At 42.0% G+C, this 26,483-nt stretch overlaps 4 protein-coding genes across 7 annotated transcripts; 1 reads left to right on the top strand and 3 right to left on the bottom strand.

The window, feature by feature from the left end:
- Nucleotides 1–176: 176 nt before the first annotated feature.
- On the bottom strand, nt 177–4,160 carry LOC133969033 (excitatory amino acid transporter 1-like). The gene is made up of 7 exons (XM_062405346.1): nt 3,911–4,160; nt 3,101–3,238; nt 2,731–2,938; nt 1,845–2,078; nt 1,492–1,686; nt 1,042–1,176; nt 177–876 (listed from the first exon to the last, which is right to left on the bottom strand). Exons 1-7 carry the CDS (start codon nt 4,086–4,088, stop codon nt 738–740), a joined length of 1,227 nt encoding a protein of 408 aa, XP_062261330.1. The 5' UTR covers nt 4,089–4,160; the 3' UTR covers nt 177–737.
- A 1,136-nt stretch (nt 4,161–5,296) lies between these two features.
- cib3 (calcium and integrin binding family member 3) lies at nt 5,297–9,009 on the top strand. The gene is made up of 6 exons (XM_062404204.1): nt 5,297–5,449; nt 6,124–6,158; nt 6,508–6,619; nt 6,990–7,137; nt 8,455–8,650; nt 8,742–9,009. The coding sequence occupies exons 1-6, from the start codon at nt 5,399–5,401 to the stop codon at nt 8,761–8,763; spliced, it is 564 nt and encodes a 187-aa protein (XP_062260188.1). The 5' UTR covers nt 5,297–5,398; the 3' UTR covers nt 8,764–9,009.
- Nucleotides 9,010–9,202: 193 nt separating this feature from the next.
- On the bottom strand, nt 9,203–14,152 carry LOC133968257 (ras-related protein Rab-8A). The gene is made up of 8 exons (XM_062404202.1): nt 13,971–14,152; nt 13,382–13,442; nt 12,699–12,759; nt 12,515–12,592; nt 12,321–12,410; nt 12,140–12,205; nt 12,003–12,053; nt 9,203–11,888 (listed from the first exon to the last, which is right to left on the bottom strand). Exons 1-8 carry the CDS (start codon nt 14,092–14,094, stop codon nt 11,799–11,801), a joined length of 621 nt encoding a protein of 206 aa, XP_062260186.1. The 5' UTR covers nt 14,095–14,152; the 3' UTR covers nt 9,203–11,798.
- Nucleotides 14,153–15,504: 1,352 nt separating this feature from the next.
- Nucleotides 15,505–25,496, bottom strand: LOC133968478 (tropomyosin alpha-1 chain-like). 4 transcript variants are annotated; one of them, XM_062404561.1, is made up of 9 exons: nt 25,160–25,490; nt 22,157–22,282; nt 18,403–18,536; nt 17,416–17,533; nt 17,253–17,323; nt 17,037–17,112; nt 16,649–16,711; nt 16,496–16,565; nt 15,505–15,828 (listed from the first exon to the last, which is right to left on the bottom strand). In XM_062404561.1, exons 1-9 carry the CDS (start codon nt 25,271–25,273, stop codon nt 15,746–15,748), a joined length of 855 nt encoding a protein of 284 aa, XP_062260545.1. In that variant the 5' UTR covers nt 25,274–25,490; the 3' UTR covers nt 15,505–15,745. The 4 variants fall into 4 exon arrangements, with proteins under 4 accessions (XP_062260545.1, XP_062260547.1, XP_062260546.1 ...); XM_062404562.1 differs by lacking the exon at nt 15,505–15,828 and adding an exon at nt 15,884–16,305 and having other exon boundaries at nt 25,160–25,496; XM_062404563.1 differs by lacking the exons at nt 22,157–22,282; nt 25,160–25,490 and adding an exon at nt 19,691–20,020.
- Nucleotides 25,497–26,483: the final 987 nt, after the last annotated feature.

Genomic DNA, 26,483 nt, shown 5'->3' with positions numbered 1-26,483 from the left:
ACTCAGCTGATCCCAATGAGTAATGTGCTCTGTCCCACATGTGACTTTGTAATATATGTAAATATCCATAAATTATAATATATGGCAGTGATGGAAGAGACATCCTGTGAAAGATGTAAATGTGTATATTTTATGTTCTCTGGTGTGAATGATTCAGAATAAATGGTGCAAAGAAAAAGAATACGATTTGAATTTATTAGTCGTGACAAACCAAGCTACGCAATTATTTCCTGAACACCATGGTCCACTCTGTGCAGTTTGTATGATCACAAGAAATAGTTAATTTAATATACTGATATGTGTGTGTTCCGTCAAACAATGAACACTAATTTAAAGCCTCTTTTTTTTCAAAAAACGACATTTTGTCGAAAAACGCTCAAACATTTCAGATAGAAGCAGCAGTTTGAAAAAGTGTTGTCAGAAATTAGCTTGAATTTCATTCATTTTTCTGACATAAATTAAACCCCTGTAGAGTTTTTAGGAATGTTGTGAAATTAGACACTGTTTTCACTTCCTTTAAATGTATCCGTGCAACATTTATGCTTGAAAATGTTCCTGAATTAGATTTTTTTTACTATTTACATGATGTTTCTAATCGGTAAGCAGCTAAATAAGAAGTATAGTATGATAGTTGTTAATGTTGCTATCGTTGCCATATTTTCCTGAGCATAATTTGTGCCTAAATCAAAAAGCGTATATTTGTTGCAGGAAGAACATTAAGCGAGTTTAACGGTTGGTCAGTCAAAGGGTTTCTCTGCCTCTCCCTCGACCAAGCACTCCACTGGGGGAGCCTGCCGCTCATGTCTGGAGAGGTGATGCACGACTCCCACACCGAAACAGTCGCTCAGCACGTTGGTGGTCGTCCTCAAACGATCCCTGTCCACAGTCACACAGGAAGTGTCCATGTTAGAAACTCATCACAAACGTTATCTATAATACACATAAATTCACTGGCAGTGTATTGTTCAGACTCTATTTGTGTCGTGAGGTTTTCAAGTCGTGCACAGACACACACACACACACACACACACACACACTCACAGCATCCAGTCGACTGTGATGATATAGGAGATGCCTTCAAGGGGCAGGCCAGTTGATGACAGCACCATAGCCATTGTTGCCATGCCGCCCTGTGGGATTCCAGAGCCACCGATGGCTGCTACTGTCGCAGTGATACTGGAATAACATGAATAAGAACAAACAATAATGATCAACTACGCACAAAAGAAAATACATGTGAATAAAACAACATGGAAGAAACATGGTGAAGTTAACACACAAATACTGAATGAATTCATATGAATTCTTGATTATAGATCAAAAGCTCCGGTTTAATGATGAGTTAATAGAAGCCTAAATATTAATAAATATATAAATTCTTCAACATTTGATCAAGTATTATTAACCTTTATCTGCAGCACGTATATATATGACTACATTTTTCAATGAGAAATATCATTTCTTTTGTGTGAAGTAAAAATGTGATCGTACCTGACAATGACAATTTGACCCAGATTAAGTTGCACATTGTAAACCTGGGCTATGAAAATGACAGCGACGGCCTCATAGAGGGCTGTTCCATCCATAGTCAAGACGGCACCTATAGGCACCATGAAGCGCGTCACCCGTTTGTCCATTCTCAGATTGTTCTCCAGACACTTGATGCTGATGGGTAGCGTCACAGAACTGGGGGGTAAACATATATATTAACTTTAATGGTGATCACATCATTATTCATAGCCTATAATACAAATGAGCTTCACTTTTGGAGAGACGTCCATCGTTGTCTTTATATCTTTCTCCGGTAATAACATGGAGATGTTAATCCTGGAAGTGCATCTCACCTGGATGAAGTCCCAAAGGCGGCGGTGAGAGCCTCCAGGAGACCGGCCATGAATGTGAAGGGATTTTTGTGTGCGAAAATGAAATAGATGAGCGGCAGGGTGATAAAGCTGTGGATGACCAGGCCAGTGGTCACAGTGAGAGTATACATGCCAATCTGTTGTCCTAAAACACCGTCGTCCTTCAGCTTCAAAATCTGTCCTGCAACCAGGAAGAAGATTCCTACCGGGGAATACCTGCAGAAGACCAGATGAGATGCAGAACATCTGATGTAGTGACGAGAAATGCCTGTAGAGGGCGACTGTAGAAGCAGCTTGATAACGTGTCCTCCTATTTTACTCACCAGATTAAGACACCCATCAGACGCATGATGGCTTTACTGAGGCAGTCGAAGAAGTCCTTCAGAGGTTTCGCCTCATCCTCCATTTTGGCCAGGACGAGGCCAAAGGCGACGCAGAAAAACCCTAAGCCCAGAATGTTGACCCCGTCGATGGTGCCTGGCATCGGTGTTGTGTTATCTAAAGTCAAATCATGTAATGTTTGTACACCTCATGATAATAACCACTTACAACAATAGGTTCAACTTAAAAAGAAAGTAAAAAAGGGAATGATTTAATGGAGCTTACTCTTTACAGTTATGTTGAAATCGAGAGTTTCCTTTTCAGAATAAATTGTTTTATACTGAATAAAAGACAAGAAAATCCTCATTAGGGACTAGAAAAGAAAAAGGAGCATGAGAGAAAAAACACACCAGCATCACCTCACCTTTCTGAAACAAGCCTCCACCAGATTGGGAGGAAACATATCTCTGCAAACCAGAACAAGGGTAAAAAAAAAATCAAAGATTAACGAGGATTAGATATTTGACAAAACCTTTTTCACGCCCACCTGATCAGATCCAGAAAGGAATCCAATGTCTGCATGGTGCCCGATGTACCACCAGGGGACACTGAGTTGTGCGTGGGGGATTTCCCTGGCTGGATTAGAACCACTAGGACGATGCCAGTGAACACAGCCATGAAGGTGGTCGTCGAGTAATAACAAAAAGCATAGAGCCCCATTTTCCCCAAGGACGTCCTGTCCACTGACGACATGGCTGAAACAAAAAGACAAGTAAAACAACCTTGCAACTTCAGCTAGAATTATAACAACGTGTAAGGTTCAAATACATAGAAAACCCTTTGAAAATAATGAGCGTATTTCTGATATTTAGAGACAGAGAAATGCTGAACTTTTTTCTCCAATGTTGGGCTCTAACCTGTGATCAGACTGGAGATGATGAGAGGAAGCACTATCATCTGCAGCATTCTCAGCAGCAGGTCTCCAGGAAACATGAAGTAGTAGATTTGCAGGTCCGTCATGTTAGCCGCACGTAGAGCATAACCCAGGCTGACACCTTGAGGAGGGTGAAAGGAGCCGTGTTCAACATGTCAGGCTACTATGGTATATTCTATGCAGCCGAGATGCCGATGTTGTTGTTGAAGTTGACGTTGATGAAGGAATCTCAATGTTCTTGTTTGTATAATATGTTTATTACACAAGATTATAAGATTTGCAGGTCAGGACAGGCACCATGTTATACCCGGAGACAATCACAAGCCAAATACTGAAAGTCTGACTTGCCGGGGTCGAACACACAATATATAGAAAGATTGGTTCCACTTATGAGGATCTCTGACCAGATAAGGGCTTGTTCCGTACTTAAAGTTGAAGACGTATCTTAAAGAAGATTCCCTCTGCACTTCAGCCATTAGCAGGTCAGAGATCATTTCCCAAGTCACGGATCATTCCAAAAGGAAAAGGGCTAACGGATAACATATGGGAGAGTATTTAAAGAGTCTGAGAATTTAAGAATCAAGACGCCAGAGATATAAAGAATATACAACAATATGAAACAGCCTTTTTAGTTATATACAGTGAATAAGAACAAGTGATGATATCTGTTCATTCTCCCCCTGGTCTATAGCTAAATGAAAATACAATATTCATTCAACACTGAGATTAAAAGAAACTTAACAAGGAGAATTATGTAGAACTTCAACTGACAATAATCAACACACAGACTTACCCAGGACAATAGCAACCACAGTGAGCAGGAGAAAAGCATTTCTCCGGACAAAACCTTTAACGTTACATTTCCAGAGAGACAGTGAAGTCAAACTCCAGGGCTCAGAGTTCTCAGGACATGTGTCCCTGTCTCGGTCAACTAGAGTGTCCTCGCTGCTCGGCTTACAGCAGAGAGGCATCTCGCTCACAGACTGAGGACAAAAAGAGAGAAAGAGGAGTCTTCACATGCTTTTACAAAAGAATACAACAGTTATCCAGTGAGGTATAGATGTTAGAAAAGGAGAAAATTTACAAAATCTATTGGAAGAAGATAGTAGAAGTAGAAGGTAGTTTTCATTCGCCTAAATCCAGTAAAAGAACTCGATTCAAACCTTAGGAAGAGCTGTAAACTTCCTGATACTTCCCTCTCGCAACTTTCTTTAGTCTAAGTTTAAAACCAGTATTATAACTTATTCTAATTCTAATTAACTATTTTCTGCTCCTCCTAACCCAGAGGCTTTTAGTCTATTTGTCTTTCTACACAACATTGACTCAGCGATCACTAAATGTTGCTCTGGATATTAGATATCAGAGAAAATAGGAACCATCTGAAATGAATGCTCAGTGCATGATGGGATTTCCCCCAGCTGTCTAGATCTATAGCAGCAAAGCTAAGGGATGGTTCAGGACTACCCTGATCCAGAACTAACTGTAGGCTTTATCAAAAAGAAATGTTTTAAGTTTAGGAGTAATATGCTGCAGGCTTTGGGACCAACTGGAGGCTTTCCCCAGACTTATTGGGACATCCTGATAACAAAGAATTACAGTAATCCAGTCTACAGGGAACAAATTCATGGACGAGTATCTCAGCATCCATCTGAGACAGGAAGTTCCTAATTATCCTTAGGAATCCTTGTGCAGGTAATTTTAATTAATATTTACAAATAGGAATCTAAGTTCAACTCAAACCAGTTTAGTTCCTTCAATCTTCACATGATGTTCCAGTCTCTGGGACAGAAACTCCTGATCCCTGGTGTCAAATGTGCCACTAAGACTAGGTATAGACACAAGTTACCATTCCCTGGTCTTGTTTCTAATCTAATCCTAAATATATATCCAAGGATTAATTTATGTGCCATGAAACTAAACCTTATTCTCAGCAAAACTATCTTTGCTCATTACAAAACCCTGTCTGTGAGGAGTGTAACCTGAGCGGGACGGGGGCGTTGACCATAGTGTGGCACTAAAGGGGGTTGACACCACTTGGCATGATGCTGAGCGGCAGCCAGCGCTCATTGTGAAAGGGGCTGCGACTCACAATGGAGAAAACAACGAAATGCTGCCACTATAATGGGAACCGAAGGGCCCGGTGGCAGCCCGACACCTGATCTCCTCTTTGGCCCAGGCTTCCCTTTGTCCCGGTATTTCATATCTGACAAATCCACAGGCCCGGAGGCAGATGAGGCTGGAGCAGCAATGGAGCTGAGGCTCGTTGTCTGTGGGCTCAGACATGGGGAACAAACAGACCATCTTCACAGCAGAGCAGCTGGACGCCTATCAGGTCGGTGCCCCTCATCCTCTGAATACGGCTCAGTGCAAACTACTGACATCTGTAAACAGGGCTAAACACACAGAGGAGGGCTTGAGGCCGATTGGATTATTTAGAAGCCAATAGAAAATGAATTGGAGTGATGCATCCTTCAGGGAAACTATGAACTAGGTCGAAGCTTCTCTGATGGTGTTTGTTTATTCAATATTGTTTTTGTTACTTAACCAAACCAGGATGTTAACTTAGGTCTGACACAGTTAGTGACAATTGCATAAGAGTTAATCATCAGTTGTTAGGGTTAGGGTTATAAAACTAGGGTTAGGGTTAGGGTTACATAAAATGATGTATATGATAAAGGGTTAGGGTTAGGGTTAGGGTTAGGGTTTAACTTCTTCATTTTAAATAAAGAAGTTAAAATGAACTCTCGGATTTGCTTTATGACAAAATAATAATTGATAGATAAGTCAAAATGTGCAGTATAACTCCAAATACTGACCCCAGGTTGTATTTTGTACCAAACAAGTGTGTGTTTTAAAGTAATAACTTCACATGTATGTCTCCCATAGAGTTTTTCTACGATCTGAATATGTCTTCAGGCAGATAATGAAGCACAAACAAACGAGAACATCTACATCCTCACCTTCTTTCTCCCTTTTATGTTTTTCCTGTCTCGTTTGCAATTGCAGGACTGTACTTACTTTACCAGAAAGGAAATCCTCAGGTGAGCAGACGGCTCCGGTGTTTATTCACTCGTATCAGAACAACGCTCAGTCATATCCATTGTTAAACACCTGACTCAGCTGAAATTGGTTCTGCACAGTACTGCCCTGTAACTCTAAACTACTGTATCGGCAGCCCTGTTATACTGTGGGGCAGGTGACCACTGAGATCACATGGGATCTCCAATCTTGCTATTGGAGAAGCATTTCAGAACCACAGCAAGATGTTTTAATGCCTTGAGCTGATTAGGAGTTTTTTTAATTATCTTTCTAAACCGATTTGCACCTGTAGAATACACAAGGTTTCATGTAATTCAATGTTGAAGGTTCATTTCTTTAAACCTTTCCCAGACTCTTCTACCGTTATCGGGATCTGGCGCCGCAGCTCGTTCCCCTCGACTACACCAGCCAGCCAGATGTGAAGCTACCATATGAGCTGATTGGGAGCATGCCAGAGCTGAAGGTAGATCCACTGGTCCGCGCACACCCTGCAGACCCGTGCTCCCCCCCCTGTGTGCCAGATCCATAATTAATGGGCAACTAATCGACAGAATTCTATGACAGGTTGTATGTTACCCGACTCCTTTAAACTTGAAGAAAGCAGGTGGGTCCCCGGGGACACACTCTGCGGGAATGGGTCAATTATATGCCTCTTTACGTGCTGAGATAAAAGGTCCAGAGGTGTGTTAACACGCGGGTCACTGACATGTGCTGAGAAGGGGGGGGGGGGGGGGGGGGGCTGTCGAGATCCCGCTTTCCCTCACAGACTTTCACTTTTTCCAAACTTTGTAAGTGTTGGAGACGTAATAACTTGGTGTTGTCCCTGCGTCCAGGACAACCCGTTCCGTCAGAGGATCGCCGAGGCTTTCTCTGAGGACGGACAGGGGAACATGACGCTGGAGGACTTTCTGGACATGTTCTCAGTCATGAGTGAGATGGCTCCACGGGACCTCAAGGCTTACTACGCCTTCAAGATTTATGGTAAAATATCGGGGAAAAAGGATTTAATCATAAGAAAGTCCCCATTGTAGAGGTATAGACTGGCTTGACTTCACTTTTAACACAATATAAACTGTATTTATAAAGATGGACGACACATCCTCCCTGAAATGAAGCCAAAATATGCCAGATATGAACGCTGAGTGAATTTTCAGTGGGAACTAACCCTTTAAGACGATTTACAAACAGGAAGATAGTAAGTTCAAATAATGAATATATGGTGCAAGCAATTAAAATGTGTCCTGATGTAAAACAGGCCTGACTTGAACGCAACATAACCCCTCAATCCCTGGAACTAAAGTTAGTTATGAACCACTGTTTTTCTGGGTTTAACAATATGAATCATGCATTTTAATATGGTGCAACCATATGTCAACAGAGGGTGCACGGTGAAGAGTTACGGAGCTGTAAGCATGACGGATGGTGCATGGGTTGTTATAAATGATTCACCAGCCCATTATGGAGGCAAAGCGCTTGTCAAAGCCCCCCCCCCCCCTCCTAATTAACAAACGATGACAGATGAAGAAGTTACATTCACATTGTCGTGGTCATGGATCAAGGAAAGTTTGCATCCATTATTCAGACCCGCAGAGGAGGGAAATCAAGGAAGGTGACACACCGTGCAAGCACAGTTGCATCACGATGAAGATGCTTGAGCTCAGACGCCTGAAGCCAAATGAAACATGGGAAAGTATAAAGCCTAAAAAAAATATGTTCACTCACAATCTTAACAGTCAAATTTGTTCCAAGATATCAGCTGCAACAATAGCTCTGTAAAGAGTAATTACTTCCAGCAAGGGGTTTATGGTTGTTCATCAGCAAGGTTATGCAAAAAAACGATCGAAAGGAACTCAACTTGGTCAAAGGATGGGAGATGATCCAGGTGTGTGTGGATCAGGGGCAGATCCAGGACTTCTTCTTCATTTCCTGTAACATTGAGAGATCAGGTGCTTTGTTACATATTCAACGGTTTCCCAGAGATCAACTCCTGGATCTTGATGAAAGAAATCAGGCATATTTATGAATATATTCCTATGTATGATGGATGTCTCGCTGTAGCTATTTATTCTTTTCATAATAAATTATTCTGTCATATTCTTTCTTGGTTAATAGCTTGGCCCAAAAATGTCAGAAACTTTTCCAAATCACAATATCCCAAAGCCGAAGTTGATAGAAAAAGGAACAGTCTTCAGAAACCCAGCAATTTTGACTGATTACCTGAGTTAGAGACTTTTTTTTTTCTCCTGTCATTGATTTATCAACTGATCATTTCTCTATATATCATCTACCTTCTCCAAGACTTCAACAATGACGACTTCATCTGCAAGTCCGACCTGGAGAAGACCGTGAACAAGCTGACCCGCAGCGAGCTGACGGAGGACGAGGTGAGGATGGTGTGTGAGAAGGTGATCGACGAGTGCGACCTGGACAACGACGGACGCCTGTCGCTGGAGGACTTCCAGCACATGATTGTTAGAGCCCCGGACTTCCTCAGGTAATCCACCGTCACCCATGCACCGCGGGATATAATGTGCATTTAGCTTTTAACTCTGTTTAAATCTGAATTCTCTCATTTCTGTCCGCAGCACCTTCCACATAAGGATTTAAGGACAGGAGGACCTTTCTTATGCATCTTGTTTTTGCTTGTTTGTGTATTTTGTACAAACATTTGACCCAAAAAAACAACTCTCACAGACTTTTTACATTTCACAACCAGAGCAAGTACTATGACTCATCTTATCTTTAATCTTATCATCCCTGTTAACATTTGGGATTTTGTACCAAATGCAGAAATAACACCAGTCAAGGTGTGACCGTACGACTGTCATCAGGTTGGAGCATCGGCCGATCCATCATTATAAGGCACATGAATTATGATCAACAGTAGATTTCTTTCAAATACAACAGAGCATAAAAGAAACATGTCAGAATCTTCCGCCTGGATTCACCGGACCAAGAATGAGAGTCATTTGTCAAGGGAGCTGTCGAGCTTCAACTGACCGTGTCCATTTCTCCGAGTCAATAAAGAAAACCAAAACAAGGAGGCTGAGCTTTATAATCTTGTTTTATTAAATCAAAATTACACATATATCTACAAACAGTAGATATATTTTCATATGTGTTTAGAAAGTACAGTACAATTTAAGTAAATCTCTTTTTCAATGTGATATTTACAATGTTCCTTTCACATTTCTCTTTTCTAAAAGGTTTTGCATTACTCTCCCTGTGTACTTCACAACGCATGGAATGAAAATCAGCTGTAAAAACGGATTTGTATACGGTTATATTACGACAGGTGATGGGACTATCGAGAAAGAGGATATGATTTAAAAACAAAAAAATCAAAAAAAGAAGGGAGGTATAATTTCGGCTGGAAAAAGCGACACAGCTCGAGTGCCACGAAAGCTCCCCATGTTTCTGTGGACGACTTAAAGCTAGGGCATCACTCAGGTGAGAAAACAGCTCTATGTCTACATTTCTACGTGCAGATTGTTCCGTCTTAACCACTCAAGGTGAATTTCTCTCTCATCAATGTTGCAACGCAGGTTTCTACAAACAGAGCACGTGTCCTGCTTTCTTTTCTTTTTTTTTGGCTCAGTGATTTAAAACAAAAACAAAAAAACAGCCACACATTCATCTTTACACGTTTACATACATGTCTGAAAATCACGTCACACACATATGCACAGGTCCAAGACTCACGATGCATAGCTCACCTACAACAGGACTGAGTAAAGGCGGTTAAGACAAATGGTCGCGAGGTCCCAAAATTATTTGATATTACAAAAAAAGGAAAAGGGTGTAGGCAAGGAAAAGCCCCCCCCCCCCCCTTGGTGTTTGTGCATACAGGAGCTGGATTTAGACACAAGTTAGCAGGAAACACGGGGAACAACGGAAACAGACTCAATGTTTAACAGGAGCTGAAGGAACACGTTTGCATCACACAGCTCGTGTTGACTGTGGCTCGTGGTGGTTATAAAATACTGGTTTCAATTCGGGTGGTGGGTGGTGTGATGCATCCTGTGCCACTGGTGCCACCTAGCTGTTTCAATCGGGGGCCACAACAAGACAACGGCACAGAAACATGTACAATAACACTAGTGGGACCAGCTTTAACTCATCACTCTTAAACTAGTTTGGCAGGACAGTAGCATAGAAAGAGAGGCTCACAGATTCTCTTATAGAAGTATATATAACTGCTGGAGGAGGATTTCTTTTTCAGTGATCTTCTACCAGGAGAGTGGATGAAACCGCAAAGGGGATCAAGTCAGTTATAAGTAGGTGCAGTTACATTTTCGGAGGTATCCCGATTTTTTTTTGTTACAGAGACTCCTCAGATCAAAATATAAGTTTCTACTAGGTAATTGTATAGCTGTACTGCAAACTATCACTCGGCACTGACTACACACATCACACGAGTTACTGGTAAAGTGCAAGGAGGAGAGCTGCTTGGATTGAGCAGGGGGGGGAAGGGTTTTACAGCGTGAAACCTCAAGAGTGAATATATTTGCTGATTGGAATGAGCAGAGACGTCATTTAGCTTGAGGGCGAGTTAGAGCTGCGACAAAACCTCCACGCGACTCAAATGAAAGGCGAAACTTGAAGTAAAACATTTTTTAGAGTGCAAGTAATTTGATACATTTCAAATAACTGTTCGGATAATAATGGTCTAAATCTTAATTTGCTGGTTCCACTTTCCCAAATTGTGAGGATTTGGTGTGTTTTGGGGTAAATTTGCAATAGTAAACTTTTCGGTTTCGACTGTTGTTCAGACAAAACAAGACATTTGAAGAAGACATCTTCTATTTTGTAACAAAAACCAATCAACTAATCAAGACAATAAGTGGTGAATTAATCAAACATTATAGTTTAAGAAAGGATCTTTTAAAAGACCAGAATTAAACTGTGGAGGATCAAACTATTCAGCAAGCGCCTCCAATCCAGTGTCAGCACATTTGCACTCAGATGTGTTTTAAAATCAAGTGACAGTTTATAGTCGCATCAACTGACTGTCAAGGACTGTGTGCAATAGTAAGAGCAGGAGTTATAAAGCCTTTCATACCAACTCCTCTCTGATCCTCGACTGAAGTGTGATTGATTCTTAACTGCTGAAATGAAAAGAAGGTTTGTGCAGCTCTGTCTCACTGGAGTCAAAGCCGATCGGTCTCCGGGTGAGATTTATCACATAAAAAAGGGGAAACCACGAATAAAAATAGATCTAAATGTCACATTTGTATTTATAATCCCTAAACCTTGACAAAATTATATAATTTTTCTTTCTCGGTTGTGCTACCAGCTGTATGAAATGTAGAAGAGGCTAATACAAGAAGTAAGAACGGGTCTTTTTTTGGTGCCGTGGAACATCTGAGCAACGCTCCAGGTCCAGTCCTCCACCAGTCGAGCGGTCTGACTCGTGAAGACAACAGATCTCCTTTTAAATGGAAGAGATGCACCACTGGAAGCTTTCAGAAGAGGAAGAGAGGAGAGTAAGTCTTCCACTCACTGGGAGTATGATGGTTTGTGTGGACTGGGAGGACAGGCCATGGTTGGGCAGAAGGGGGGAATGGGGAGAAAGTGCTATAAGCAAAGCACAGTCCATTTATGTCCAGCCAGCTGGCCGCCACTGTTGAAGGCCTCGGTCCTCAGAGGAGGCTGCAGCGGAAGAAGCTGGTTTTTTTCTGAGGCTCGGAGATCTTAACTCCGTGACTGCTCCCCTGCGGCGCATTTCCCTCCTGCAGAAGAAGAACAGAGAGGTCACCGCTCTGTGTCAAGTGGAGCTGTGCATTTCAAGTGGCTGGTTCTGGATATACAATACTAAACCAAATGATCAAAAAAGCTTATCTTACCAATTTTGTGTCCATCTTCGATTTGATGTCTCGGGCCAGTGTCAAAAACGCCTGAAAACCAGAACAGATATATTGACACATTTGTTCATCTATTCAACATGTTGTGAAACAAAAGAAAACAGAATATAACTACTTACGTTTTCCACGTTGATGTTGGCCTTCGCACTTGTCTCCATGAACTTGATTCCAAATTCTAATGCAAGCTGAAAGAAAAAACGGAGGAAATTTACGATACAGTTCACAAATCTTTTTTTAAAGTAACACTTGTAACTACAATCTAATAGAACCCTCTGATCATGTAATACTGTGACTCCTCACCTGCTCCCCCCTGTCCTTGGACACCTGCCGCTTGTCGTTGATGTCACATTTGTTGCCGAGGACCATCTTCTCAACATCAGAGGATGCATGCTTGATTAAAGAAATAAAATCACTTAATATGTTGCAAATCAGATATTTAGAATAGGTAAGAGGTAGTTAACACATAAACCAGGTTATGTTGATCTAGTAAATACCTCCTCTATGTTTCTTATCCAGTTCTTGATGTTTTCAAAAGACTTCTCGTTGGTGATGTCATAGACGAGCATGATGCCCTGTAGAGAAAAGTGTCAATATTGAAAGTGCCGGAAAAGCTGAGGCTTCCTTTTAAAAGAGGTGGATTTGTGTTACTTTTGTGTGTCGGTCCACAAAGTTACCCACCATTGCTCCTCTGTAGTAGGCAGTTGTGATTGTTCGGAAGCGCTCCTGGCCGGCCGTGTCCCTGGAAATCAACAGAAAGGCAACGATTAATATGCAATACTTCAAAAAAGGTCGATGTCAGGAAAGATCAGAGGGGGGGGGGGGGGGGGGGGGGGGGATTCCTGTACATTTTGCTCAGCAAGCTAGCAGAGGGGAAGTTGTTTTATTCTTGGAAATATAGCGAGGGGCTGCGAGAAATGTCTGAGTCAGTGGTTGAGACAGTCTCCATTACTCTTCCTGCCAGCGATACAAGTAAAATGTCTGGGTAACAGATCCAATCGAGCCCATGTGAGAATACAGCAAGAAGAAAAAAACTCCTGCTTGGTTCCATAATATGTGAAAGAGAAAGTGCGGAGGATGATCAGACATTTTCTGAAGCTGGTGCCTGACAGCGGCTTCACTGAGGCCATTTCTCCACAGAGTGTCAGAACAGATACTAGATATGGATTTCTGGCCAATCAGAAGTTGAATATATTTGAATCTTAGGACCATAAACATGTGATTTGACCACTGAGGACATAAAACTACACATACAGAGTGATAGAAATATGAAAATGTTAAAAAGTGACTTTTACTTTGAAGTCTTTTGAGGGCCGTCACTTTGAGAGAAGAACACTGACACAACACATTCATCTCGAACTCACCATATCTGCAGCTTTATCTTCTTGCCGTCAAGCTCTATCGTCCTGATCTTGAAATCAATGCCTGGAGGGATAAAGGAGGATCGTACATGTCATTCATACCGTTAGCTCGTTAGCATCTGGCTTCCGACACAACACAATACCACTTTAAAACACTGGGAATGAACTAAACTGGGAGCTCAGTGGGTTTGATACCGCAGTAATGTGTGTATAAAATGATACGGGTGTGTTTATAATGGTTAAATTACACAGTTACAGCGGGATATGTAACAGGCTTTCCGGTGTGTGCCAGGAGGTAAACGGGGCCTAAGAGCTGACGTCAGTGTTAGCTGTTAGCTTAGGAGCACCCGGCATGAAAATATAATAAAACACACACATCCCTGCTTTTACATTAACCTCCCCCCGAACACACAGACAACAATATACACACTATCAACCACTTTATCGTATTCATAACATCTCATTTCACAAGAGGAAGGGCGTCGTTATCAACCGAACGACAAAGAGAAACTACAGCATCCTAGCTAGCGCTCCAGCAAGTAGACGGAGCCCCCGTCAGTGTAAACACACAGGGACACGGGCACAGTCTCACCTATGGTCGAGATGAACGTGGAGTTGAAGGCGTCCTCTGAGAACCGGAACAGGACGCAGGTCTTCCCGACACCGGAGTCACCGATTAGCAGTAATTTGAACAAATAATCGTACGTCTTCGCCATACTTGATGTTAGTGCGGAAATCCCGCCCGGCGCGGCAAAGATGAACTGAAACGGAAAGGACGCCCCCTTCTGGCGCGGAATTCACCTGCAGGTTATCTCTGACCAGCTGAGAGTTCACGCCCCAAATACAGTAAACTACAAAACACTGCAGTAAACCACTTTAAACTGCTCAAAACTACTAAAAAATACTGTAAACTACAGCAAATTTCTGTAAACTACTAAAAACGAGTGTAGAGTACTGTAAACTACTAACCACTTTGAACTACAGCAAATTACTGTAAACTACAGCAAATAACTAACTACTGAAAATTACTATAAACTATAGTTAGACACTAAAAACTACTATAAACTACAGTAAACTATTATAAACTGCCAACTAACCACTTCTTAATGTAATCTTCTAACTAACCACTAACTACTGTAAACTACTAAGTAACCACTGACTACCAACCGTGGTGCGGTGTTATGAGTTAGTATGGTCCAGTAGCCTTGACGTCTTCTACTACTCTCTGCTACACCTTATACAACATGTTATACAGATACTGTTTTTCTACACATGTTCCAAATCATGATGTATTATAGCTTCAGCTACTGCAGCGATTCTGTACATATGTATGAGTTTATTTGCTATTTTACGTGTTTATTAACATTGAATATTTCAAGTGTACGCATTTTTATCTAAATTTATTATATACACACGCTACATAAGCTACTAGGCTTATAATAAGAATACATATTATAATCGTGCATCACATGTATGCTAATGGTATACTTTGTACTTTTAACAAGTACTTATTGTACTGTTAAAATTGATACTCATGATTATGATTACTTCCATAACATGTTGCAGATTTGAAATATTGCTTTAAAGTCCAGCTTGTTCTCAAACCTTTAAACCATGGAGACGTCTTCACTTAGTCACTCTACTTTCCAGACTACTTAGTTACAGTCTTGTAATTGGGAGATAATTAGTTTCTATGGTTTTATTATGTCATTAATTCATGTGTGATGCTCCTGTGTGAAGAACAAACTCAAAAATAAAAATTGATGACTTTTGTAATCATAATAATTTAGCATTTAACTTATATACACCAACAGTTGAAGCTCACCTATATATTTGTTATACACTTTAGGCCTAATCTTTAAAAGTAACTTTATAAAGTGATGTGTTGTACATTTAAATGGAGAAAAGAAGCCATCTGTTACAAGGATCTGTAGCTTTGTCAGTGAGGAGCTCACTGTGTTAGCAGAGAACTCACAATACATTGTGCATGTTCGTACATGTAAATTGAAGGGTGAGCTGCCTCTCCTGTTACAGTTTATGGCTGCAGTTTGAAACTGCGTGAGGGACACACTCACACAAACACACACCCACAACACATACGTCGAACTACGCACAACCACACATCGTCATTGTCATCAGCTTTATTTGTGCTCAGAGTTGGTCTAACACAATGTCCAGCACCAAGACTAATATCAGATGGACCCAAAACCGTATTTAAAAAAAGAGAAAAGACACAAAGGAAACATAAATATATAAAAAGGGGTACAAGTGTTTAAACAATCAGAAATAAGAGTAAAATGACAGGGAATGGATGGCATGTAGAAAATAGGCTTTTTTTTTTTATTGCTTGACGTCCTTGACGGCCTTTTACAAGCTGTTCAGCTCCTGCAGTGTTTGGTCCAGGACTTGTTGCATTCCTAGGTTCTCCTCTTTTGCAGATGATAGTTTATCTGCAATACAAAAATTAGCAGCAGATATGAAATATAGCGGATGTTGGTGGACTGTCTGGTTTATGTTAATAAGGCAACGCAAAAGCAATATCATGTGTACAATATTCAAACTTAGCCATAAATACTAACTACATGTTGAAAAAAAATATAAGCGAATTTATAGCTGAGGTACAAAGTGTATTACAACCTTACGAATTAGATGTGAGAAAGATGAGCTCAATTGAAAAGGCAGAAGACAGGATAAAATAGAAACATCTTTATTGAGCTTTACTTGAATGGAAAAGCAGGAAGGAGCAGTGAGAACAGAGGGGAAGAAGAGACAAGGTGTTTCCAATCAGGCCGAGAGATACAAAGGAAGAGTGCAAACATTGTGGCCGATGCAAAGGCCGAAAGATTACAAGGTGTTCATATCATTGAGGGCATGATCCAGCTCCTCGCTGATAGCCTTGTATTTCAGCTTCTGAGTGTACAGCTCGTCTGCAGACGGAGGGGCAGACAGAAAGCAGGCGGAGTCAGAGGAAAGGGAAGAGTTGTGCAGACGACAGGAGGAAAAAAGAGAGAAAAAGAAGAGGAAAATTAAGAACATCAAAGATATGAACAAAGGTCAAAGTGAAGAGACACTGCAGCTCATTGCAGGATTGAGAGGAAGAATTGAAATGACGTGTACCTTCTAAGTCATCTATGGTCTTTTCCAGTTTAGCCGCTGTCCTTTCTGCAAACTCTGCACGGGTTTCCGCCTTAAAGGAAAACACCATATTAATCATCCGGGTAGAGATGAGGTTCTCTTTGAGGAACCGAGTCTGAGCAGACATGAACTTACCTCCTTGAGTCTGTCGCTGAGGACTTTTATCTCCTCCTCATATTTGTCTTCTTTCTCAGAGTACTACAGAGACAGAGGAATATGGGAAGGATGTCATTTAATTGCCAAAACAATATCGTCTTTCTAAGTTTACTTTGTCTGCGTCTTCTACACGATTGGAACCAGTTTTTCACCCTGAGATATGATATAATGTAGATTTTTTCCAGTTCTCCACCTGTCATGTGGGGGTGCTACTTGCTCAAAGGGGATTTACTGGACATTTCATGCTGTATTCTGACATGTGCACACTCTGGACAATCTCCAGGGTGTTTATTAAAGTGCTGGCAGGAGAAACTTCGGACATTGACCTAAGCAACTGACTGGGACATTTGTCAAACAGGGCACTCACCTTGTCAGACTGAGCCTCTAGCGATTTTAGGTTGTTGGTGACGTTCTTGAGCTCCTCTTCCAGGTCACCACATTTCCTGCACGGACAGAAAGACTTGTTCCAGTAACCGTTTCTGGCCCTGAATGGGTCTTAGGTGGTTGTGTGTTTAATCTTGGCAATAACCGAATGAGGGCTGCAACGGTGTGCATATAACCTCATCGATGTGTTTGTGCTTACAGTTCTGAGATCTCCGCCCTCTCCTCTGCTCTCTCCAGCTCACCCTCTAGGATGACCAGTTTACGGGCAACCTGAAATTAAGAAGACACAAAATCTAAATGACCTCTGATTCATCACTCAACTGGAAGATGAATGTCGCCGAACATGTGATCTGTTTTCATACCTCCTCATATTTGCGGTCGGCCTCCTCAGCAATGTGCTTGGCCTCTTTGAGTTGCATCTCCTGGATCTCCATCTTCTCCTCGTCTTTCATGGCTCTGTTTTCAATCACCTTCATGCCTCTGAAGACGAGAGAGACACACGGCATTTAACTTCGACTGGACCACAAGGTTCTTGACCTTACTGAATCAACATGGCATCTAAGACTCTTCAAAATCTCACCCCGCCTTTTTTCAGCCCTAATATTGTGGAGATGCTTTGAAGCTGCCAAAACAGCTTGTTGGAATAATTCCATTTAACTGTCCATGTGGTTCTGTGCTGTCTGAGGTCACTGTTCAACATAAGCTTTGAATTTGTAACTTCTCATGGGAAAATAAATACTTTCAGAACTAACAGCTCTGCAAACGTCTCCAGTCTGTGTTAGAAAAAAGGTAGGACCACTTTATCGGCGAGTCAGGGTGAGAAAAGACATTTCCCTTTAGGTCTATGGACTTTTCAGCAAAGCGTCTATAAACAGGATATACAGCACGAACACGTAACAGGAAGAGAAACTAAAAGTGTAAATTAACTTTAACACCTAACGGACTAAGTGTCCCATGAGGCTGTACTTCCCCTCTGGAGTTTTTACTCCACTGACACAGCAAAATTAAGTGTTTTCAAATTAAAGATTGCATTCACTGTAATATGACTCGTTGACTTTGAGTTGAGCAAACTTAAATTGTTGTCCTGTGATGGTTAACATCAGCAGAGTAACCGCAATATTTCTGAACAGCAGCGCACTTTGACAAAGACAATTTATTAAAAAAAGATATCTCAAATATAATTTATAGCTTCAACAGCCATTAAAACATCATTTTCCAAAACTACAACTGATGGCAGGTCCATAATTTGTGGTTCCTATACCACAGATAGGTAATAACACGTTTTCATTATGATGAGTCATTGTTTCTTTGTTGCTTTGAACTGGTGTGAAGCCGTCACCGGTCGTCACCTTTCGCTCTCATCTGCAGCTTTCTCTGCCTCCTCCAGCTTCTGCAGGGCTGTGGCCAGTCTCTCCTGGGCGCGGTCCAACTCCTCCTCCACCAGCTGGATCCTGCGGTTCAGAGACGCCACATCGCCCTCGGCCTACAGCAACACAGGTCACAGGTCAAAGGTTAGCCTCGCACCGTGCTCAAGAGGAAAACCTGCTGTTAAGGGGGGGTCGGAACTGCTAATTCAAAACTGGCTCCATGATACCAAATCATTACCCGGATGTAAAATAACTAGCTGCTTAATGCTTTGAATTTGAGGGTGAGTTGAGGGGTGTTCAGCTGCAGCATGGACTTGATCTAACTTGGGAGGTACTGGCTCTCTTCTGAGTGATAGTTTTTGGTTTTGAGTCCATCAGAATGACAGTTTTAACCTGAACACAGTCACATTTCCAGTCTGTAAGATTAAGGTGTTTGGATCTATCGGCAGAAATATAGAATAAGCCTAGTGGAGTTTTTACAGTAGCCCACACTGGACAAACTAAACACCTTTTGAGTTTTTTATGACAACTGGAGGCTACCATACGTTCCCTTTCATGTTTGGAAGGGGAGGGTGGGGTGAAGGGTGTTCAGCTGCATCATGCAACTTCACCACTAGATGTCACTAAATTCTACACACTGAACCTTTAAATCAAGGCTCTGGACTTGTCTTTTTTTTAAACGTAAAACCCAGCTTTGTTAAACAGATTGTTTCTTCTTCCCCCCTGTTTCCTGTGTCACTGGTATCTCACAGATGTCTGCTCTCTTCTTCCTGTGCAGAGGAGGCGGAAGGACCTCACCTCCCTGCTCTGTGTCAAAATAGCTCAGAGGGCGAGAGGAGCAGAGACAAACAGGAAGAACCTATTTCCTATAGAGAAAAAAAGCCCAAACTTATAAAACTTTACCAGCCAACTATCCCTTATCTATCAAACCATTTTGAAGTGATAGAGAGGCGCTCGCAGCTTTTCTCAGTGTTTCACTCGAAATGGGGCGTGTTGAGGTTAGATAACACAGCCGAACAAAAGTATGAGAAGGAATGTGTCCTTAGTGATGCCTCAACTTCCCATGAGCCTTTGGAACGACCTCGTTTAAAACAATACAAGATAAAACACGATACTTTTACAACGGGGGTTCTTTTCAGAAAGTTCTAAATCCTTTGTGTGACCGTTTTTTTTCTTGCACATTCTTCTCAATCCACATCTGGAGGGAGTGGCCATTAGAGTGAAATAAATGAATGAGGCTCAGCTCGGGTGAAGGGCGGATTAATCTCACTTTTTCACGCTCTTTCTTCTCAGAGTCCAGCTCCCTCTGCACGTCATTGGCCCGTTCGTCCGCTTCATCGATCTGCAGCTGCAGCGTCTGGATCTTCTTCTTCACGGACAACATGGTCCCGATCTGCGCTTTCTTTTTTCCTCGAGAACGAATTCCAGGAAAAACGGGATGAAGTGAAGGAGCGGTCCGCCGCGTGGGGCTTTGGGAAAAGTTAGTGATTTGCGTCAAGTACCAAAAAAGTTGCCAGATCCGACTGGAAAACGCGTTTTCCTGCTTCTCTTCTCTCTCAGGCAGGAAATCAGGGACGTGCAGGGTTGGGATGGAGGGAGGAGGGAGGGAGAGAGAGAGAGAGAGAGAGAGAGAGAGGAGTTGGGAGTTTTCAGGAAATTTATGTCGAGATCCTCCAATCCTGAGGAGTCCTGTATTCAGATGACATCACAGGATTTAGGAGAGGAAGGCACCGTTCCTCCACAAAAGAAGTGTGCGTGTGCGTGCGTTTATGTGTGTGTGTGTAAAAGAGAGAAACAATGAGTGTGTGTGTGACAGAGAGACAGAAAGAGAAAGAAAAAGTGTGTCTGAGACAGATAAAGGGTGTGTGTGTGTGAGAGACTTGGACTTATATGGCAAATCCAAGGTGTTGCCCAGGCCGCATTTTTGTCCTCTGATTAGAGATGCGAGGGAGTAAGGCCTGAATCATCCGTCTGATTCAGATGCCTATGGTGAAATCATGTCCACAAGAAAATAAAATTAAAAGTGTCTGAAATCTAAGGGTTTTAATGGTTTTCTTCCGAGGTGGAGGTATGGGTGGGGGGCAGGTTGGGGTGGTGGGCCGCCAGCAATCCTCTTCATCAGGGGCAGTTGACCTGCACTGGCCTGGAATGTAAATTGATCTGTTTGCAGAAAAGGCCCGAAGCCTTTGGGTGGAGACACATTTCTTCAGCGCCCCCTTCTGCCTCCTCCTCCTCCTCTCCCTCCTCCTCTCCCTCCACCTCCTCACCTTTCAGAACAAAGCCTGACTGCATTTGCTCTGTCTGTCCTTGTTTCACACGTTCAAGCCTTGTACCAGCATCCCTCATCAGAAAAAGTGATGGAGCAACATTTCGAAAAGCAGATCTGTTAAGACATCTGATTCAGGCGCTGGGAAAATCCAGGTGGAGTCGACGTCAGGCGTAAACGTGCGGATGGAGCTGGAGGCGGAAGTCATCTGTCGTCTGACCTTTAATCTTTGGGGTTTTATCTCACCGGCCATCACTGGTAATTCCAGAGATAAACTGTGGGGGTGCGCTCACTTGATGCTATCTGACTTGAGCGTAACCATTATAACTGGTAAATCGATTATTAGAAAAATAAGTCAGGAAATGATCAACTGATCTTTTTAATAATGTTTAATAACTCCCTGTGTAAAATGATAGAGGAAGGAGATGTTGTTTACATTTTGAATGTTTGGTCACACAGAAAAGTTTGATGTCACATAACACTGAATTGTTTCCATCAGACAAAAGATAAGAATTGATCTAGATAGTTAGGTAAATGAACATAATAAATGAAGAGGAGGCTCTCTAAAGGTTATTGGTTCTTGACCATTGTTCTGAGGTTTTTACTTTAAGTCCAGGCGGAGGAGGGTGTAATATCTCCACCCCAAAAAAGGCCAGGGCATTGATTTCATTAGACACTGCAGTATGAGGTTCTCTGTTTGCTTAAGCTGCATTCCTGGGATTCCTGGTCGGCTACAGGCCGGCCAATTTTTGTCTGTGCTTGAGAAATAGTTCAGTTCCAGACCTGAGTGAGCCACCAGTGTTTCCCAACACTATCTGGGTTAGAGGACACAAACAAGTCATTTCATGATTCATTTCCTGGCTGTTGGTCGACTTCAGCAGGAGATTCTAAGTTGTGGACACAGCTGGGTCGCAGTGTGAAAGTCGGAGTTTGCTGTGAATTGTTTCTGACATAAAGATTCTCCTGTACCAGAATATCTTTAATACACAAAAATGGGGTTTTAAAGTAAATCTCATTTGAAACCTTTTACACAATGGTCCTTTGAAGTGAGTTCTTTCATTTCTGTGTTGTGGTGAAATCAATGAACCCTTTTAAATAATGTGTCGTTAGTTTCCTTGATTAGAACTGAACAAATAACTTTTTATGTTAATGTCACTGTTTTAATCAGTTTCCTCCATATTGTTTCATCCCTCGGAGAACAGCCAAACTAAATCTCGGATTGGACCCAGTAGGAGCAGCACCCGATGTATTTGTAGCTCATTTCAATGATTCTCTTATCTATTTTTTGGGGGAAAGTACTGAACCTGAATGTTCCGCTCTCACTGATCTTCAGTCAGGGAGCAATGTTTAGTTCCGTCCATCTGAACGAGTAGATATTGATACTTCACAAGACTGAAATGTAGAAGTTGTGGTGTACCACTGTAATGTGGATAACGTTTTTCAGATGGCATCTTTCGTGGTTAAACTCACGTCTCCGGCCTTCTTCTCCGACATTTCCAGATTCTCCTGAGCATCCTTCAGAGCCTCCGAGTACTTGTCCAGCTCGTCGTCTGTTCCCTTCAGCTTCTTCTGCATAGCCAGCAGCTCATCCTCCAACTGAGAGACAGTTCAAATGACACAGTTAGAAAGGATACAGCAGTTCTGGCAAGTAGGAAGGAACATTATCGCATTTTTTGTTTTATCGTAGGCTGGATTTTGATTTTGCTATTATTCTTGAGATATTTCAGATAGGTGACGATTTATTTAGGAATGCTCTTCTGCTTATACTTTTGGATTGGATCATAACAAGTGAAGGGGATTTGGTAAAAACCCAGAAGCACTTAGGTTCCAACCTGGGTTCTCTGCCTTATTTTTACCCTTATATGGCCATACACATATGTTATACAACTGAGGTGGATGGAATTTGGTCAGGGGGGTTAGTAAATAATTAATGTAGGGCAATCTTATGCAACTTTTCCCCCTAGAATAGCAGGTTCACAGTTTGTTTGATGGTTCACTGACTTGGAATAGAGAGAATGGGGCCACTCTCATTCCCACTCCTCACCCACACTCACTGTGGTGGTATGATCTCCTGGGAGAGTGTGTAACTGACCCAAAGGGCTTCAACAGCCAGAATCAGGCCCAGCAAGTTCAGGAGTATTGTTGATATGTAGTCAGTGTTTATCGCCAATAATCAGCAAGGAAACTTTTAAAAAACGAAGATTTCTGGAGAGAGTTTGGTGGATTTGTTACAGCCGCAGCTCTTCTGGGTCAGGAGGCTGGAGATCATGAGGAATATCCAACTCTTGATAGATTTTGTTTAACCACTTCATTGCTCAGACACAGACCCCAAAAGAATTAATCACCACCCACACAGGGCACTGTTGCTCAGTAAATGTTACATGCAACATGCAACATGCAACATGCAACATGCAACATGCAACATGCAACATGCAACATGCAACATGCAACATGCAACTTAACCACTAGATGTCACTAGATTCTACACACTGAACCTTTAAGCCAGAGTTTACAGTCATGCATGAGGATATTTGACAGGACAGTATTTTGAGACCAAGTGGTACTTCAAGCCAAATGCTAATGTCAGCATGCTAATATGCTCACAATGCCAATGCTAACATGTTTTTTGTTAGCAGGTATAACATGTACCATGGTCACCATCTTAAATATTGTTAGTTTGGTGAAAACCCAGAAATTGGACAAATTAAATTTTTGACACAATGAAGCAGTCAAAGTTATTACAATCATCCTCCATGGACATCCATCCAATAGACGTTGAGACATTAAAGTCTGGACCAACCAACACTGCCATCTTTAGGGTAGCTAGTGTGGCTAAAACTTTTAATAATACATCATCGGGGCATTTGAAGGAAGCTCTCAAGTACTGTTCATTTCCTTGTAGATTTGGCGACACAATCCCTTAATTGCTGCTGTATTGTCTGTTCCTTCTGTTCCGTGTAATGTAGTTTGGTGTATTTTCATTTCCTCACGTCAGCCTAACTTTACTCTGTCGCACCAAGAATAGCAAAGAAAGCTTCTCCTAGTGGTGCGTGTGTTGCTGCCATCCAAACAAACTAAAGAGCTCTACATAATCTTCTAGGATTTCATGCTGTCTGCTCCTTGTTATAGAATACATGCTGAGGGCCCATATGTGCGGTGCCAGTGACAACTGTCACTTCATCTGCTCTCTAAGGGTATGATTAGGGCATTAGCCTCCACAGAGAGGATTCTTTCCACTTGCTTTAATGTAGATCCTGGCTTTGTCCAAGCCTCTTCAGCTCCCTGCTCCCCAGCATTCCTCTCGCAGTGCCATGATGACGACACCACCACCCATCGCCAATAACTGCCTCTATTTGGAAACCTCAAATATCCTCTTACGTCTACAGAATCTACTTTGCTTGTATCAAGTGGTGCACGTATCTTTTCATTAAGTTGGCCCTGAAAATATGAAGATGCCTGAGGCTCTAGCAACGCAGTGCCAAATACGGGTGTGTAGACATTTGGAATGTTAGAGGTTTTTCCTGAGATTGCACAGACTTCGATTTGAATAGCGATACTGGGTAACTCGGTCTACTCCAGTCAGAACAACAGCTGCTGTAGATGATGCGTTTTAACTTCTGCAGCACCATCCCTCTGGTTCACTGATGTGTCCAGCAGTCGTCACTCCGCTATTCTGTCTGCTTTCCCCTGTGGACGTCCTCCACCTTCTCATGCCCACTTCAAGACAAGGCCCCTGGGCTCAGGATCAGCTGCTCTCTGTAATTCAGCATTTGGTGCTGTAGGAAATACTTGACATTTTCTTTCTGAGCCCCTCTACAGTCTGCTCAAGAGTTAGGCGACTTACATTTCATTTTAGAACAAGCTATTGTTCAAATATCACTTATATGTTAATATTATATATATTAATAGCAAAAGCGGGCTGTTTTCACAAATTGATTAACCTAAATTAGATTTGGAGCAACAACGTATCATAGAGGTCAATGTAACTAACTATCAAAGTATTAAGAACAAATACAAATTAGATTCAAGCAATATATACCTAAATACTTACACTTCAATTAACCTAAATTAACAACTCATTTTGTTAAGTTTAATTTGTAATTTATAATTTGCATTCAGTTGACAATAGAATAGATATTGCGGCTATAACTTTATATTAATATATTAGTAAACTGTATATTATATTAATAAATTGCATTTCAGTTCCTCATTTTGTACACAGTAGGTGCATAATGTATCAAGTCCTTTTCATGTGCACTTATATTTGACACTTTTCCATCTGTTCTTGTTCTTGCTGCTGTTAAATGTCCATGTATGGTATCAATATAATCTATATTTCCTTATCTATGAAAGTCAAACTATTGATTGACTTCCCATCTAACTCCTCATTCAGCACAAGTACAGTATCTGCTCTGTCACTCCATCACATCCATCCTCCTGTGGTTTCCTATGAATCCCATCATTCCCACTCACCTGCTTGCATTTATCCTCTGCTGCCTTTTTGTCCGACTCGGCCTGCTCTGCCCTGTCGATGGCGTTCTCCTTGTCCAACTTCAGCATCTGCATCTTCTTCTTGATGGCCTCCATGGCGACGGTCGGGTCTCGGGCGTCTCGCAGAAAAAAACTTTTTTCTCTTCTTGGTGAGAAGCCGCTGCAGATGCTGAGAGCAGAAAGCGCTCACAGGAGTCCTCACAAAGTTAACGGGGAGAGCGAGTGGCAGATGGAGAGAGGAGGAGGGAGACGGAGAGGGGAGCTCAGAGCGAGGGAGCACAGGAGAGGAGGATGCAAAGTGAGAGTGGCTATCGAGCTCTACGGGATTTAAACTTGACTGGAGGTTTGGAGACAGCCCCGGTCCCCGGTGACAGCCCTCTCCCACCCTTTAGCCCTTCTGCCACTCCCCGCCATGGTGACTCCACATCTAGATTCCCCCCCCCCCCCCCCCCCCCCCCTCACTTAAGTTCACTTCTCAAAAGCTCAGTGTGATGTTTGTGTTTTGGCAATATGCAGCTTGTCTCCTTATTTGGCTCATGGCCTTTTTGTCCTGGGCCGAACCGGAGAGGAAAAACAGATAAGAAGCAGGACAATCATCCAGAACTCAGACATCAAAAGGACATTGTTCACATTAGTAACATGAGTTAGTCGAGATTATTTTTTTTTCGTCCTCTGGGCTGCATATCTATATGCCTATGTTCTTACTCAGGAATGTTCAGATTGATGTTAATACCAGAGTTGGTTAGAAAGGACATAGTTTTCATTCTACCACGGAATGAATAGGGGCTGCATGGAAAATGATCCAGCCAAAGAAAATGGGGGAAAGAACTGTCTGCGTGTGATCTACACCAGGCAGCCGGAGCGCTTCAGTCGAGCTGCACAGACGTAAACTACAGGTCTGCTGCAATTAAGATCCTCTTAACTACTATTGGTTTGACAGACCTGTATTTAGATCTGTTCTGTAATTTGTTAGTCGCACAATATGAAAAAAACGTTGTTGACGACAAGGGTTAATTAACATATTCCAGGAATATTACTTTAACCATCCATATATTTGGAAAGTAGGGGGTTTGTGGTATAGACTCTTTCATATTGTCTCTTTTAAGTTTAACATGTTTCCACATGAAAGTTTGAATTAGAAACCAAATGGCAAGAACAGCAAACGAGAAAGAAAAGGAAATCTATATCTTTAAATTACAATTAATATTGGTGAGCAGTGTTTAAACTGAAATAGAATGGGCTTGTGTGCGTGTGTGTGTGTTTGTGTGTGTGTGTGTGTGTGTGTGTGTGTGTGCAAGTGTGCAAG

This window comes from Platichthys flesus, chromosome 14 (genome assembly GCF_949316205.1).
Source record: "Platichthys flesus chromosome 14, fPlaFle2.1, whole genome shotgun sequence".
Classification (NCBI taxonomy): Eukaryota; Metazoa; Chordata; class Actinopteri; order Pleuronectiformes; family Pleuronectidae; genus Platichthys; species Platichthys flesus.
The sequence above is the reverse complement of the archived record's forward strand: the minus strand, read 5'-3'. Positions and strand labels throughout refer to the sequence as shown.

Coding starts and splice junctions, on each gene's coding strand:
- LOC133968478 (XM_062404562.1), bottom strand. CDS start 25,273: ATGGAGGCCATCAAGAAGAAGATGCAGATGCTGAAGTTGGACAAGGAG. Junction 17,324..17,415: donor CCGACCGCAAATATGAGGAG/GTATGAAAACAG, acceptor TCTTAATTTCAG/GTTGCCCGTAAACTGGTCAT. Junction 16,712..17,036: donor TAGAGGCTCAGTCTGACAAG/GTGAGTGCCCTG, acceptor CTGTCTCTGTAG/TACTCTGAGAAAGAAGACAA.
- LOC133968257 (XM_062404202.1), bottom strand. CDS start 14,094: ATGGCGAAGACGTACGATTATTTGTTCAAATTACTGCTAATCGGTGAC. Junction 12,760..13,381: donor AAGATAAAGCTGCAGATATG/GTGAGTTCGAGA, acceptor GTTGATTTCCAG/GGACACGGCCGGCCAGGAGC. Junction 12,593..12,698: donor CCTACTACAGAGGAGCAATG/GTGGGTAACTTT, acceptor TTTTCTCTACAG/GGCATCATGCTCGTCTATGA.
- cib3 (XM_062404204.1), top strand. CDS start 5,399: ATGGGGAACAAACAGACCATCTTCACAGCAGAGCAGCTGGACGCCTAT. Junction 6,159..6,507: donor ACCAGAAAGGAAATCCTCAG/GTGAGCAGACGG, acceptor AACCTTTCCCAG/ACTCTTCTACCGTTATCGGG. Junction 8,651..8,741: donor AGAGCCCCGGACTTCCTCAG/GTAATCCACCGT, acceptor TTCTGTCCGCAG/CACCTTCCACATAAGGATTT.
- LOC133969033 (XM_062405346.1), bottom strand. CDS start 4,088: ATGCCTCTCTGCTGTAAGCCGAGCAGCGAGGACACTCTAGTTGACCGA. Junction 3,239..3,910: donor TGTGGTTGCTATTGTCCTGG/GTAAGTCTGTGT, acceptor ACCCTCCTCAAG/GTGTCAGCCTGGGTTATGCT. Junction 2,939..3,100: donor CATCTCCAGTCTGATCACAG/GTTAGAGCCCAA, acceptor TTTTTGTTTCAG/CCATGTCGTCAGTGGACAGG.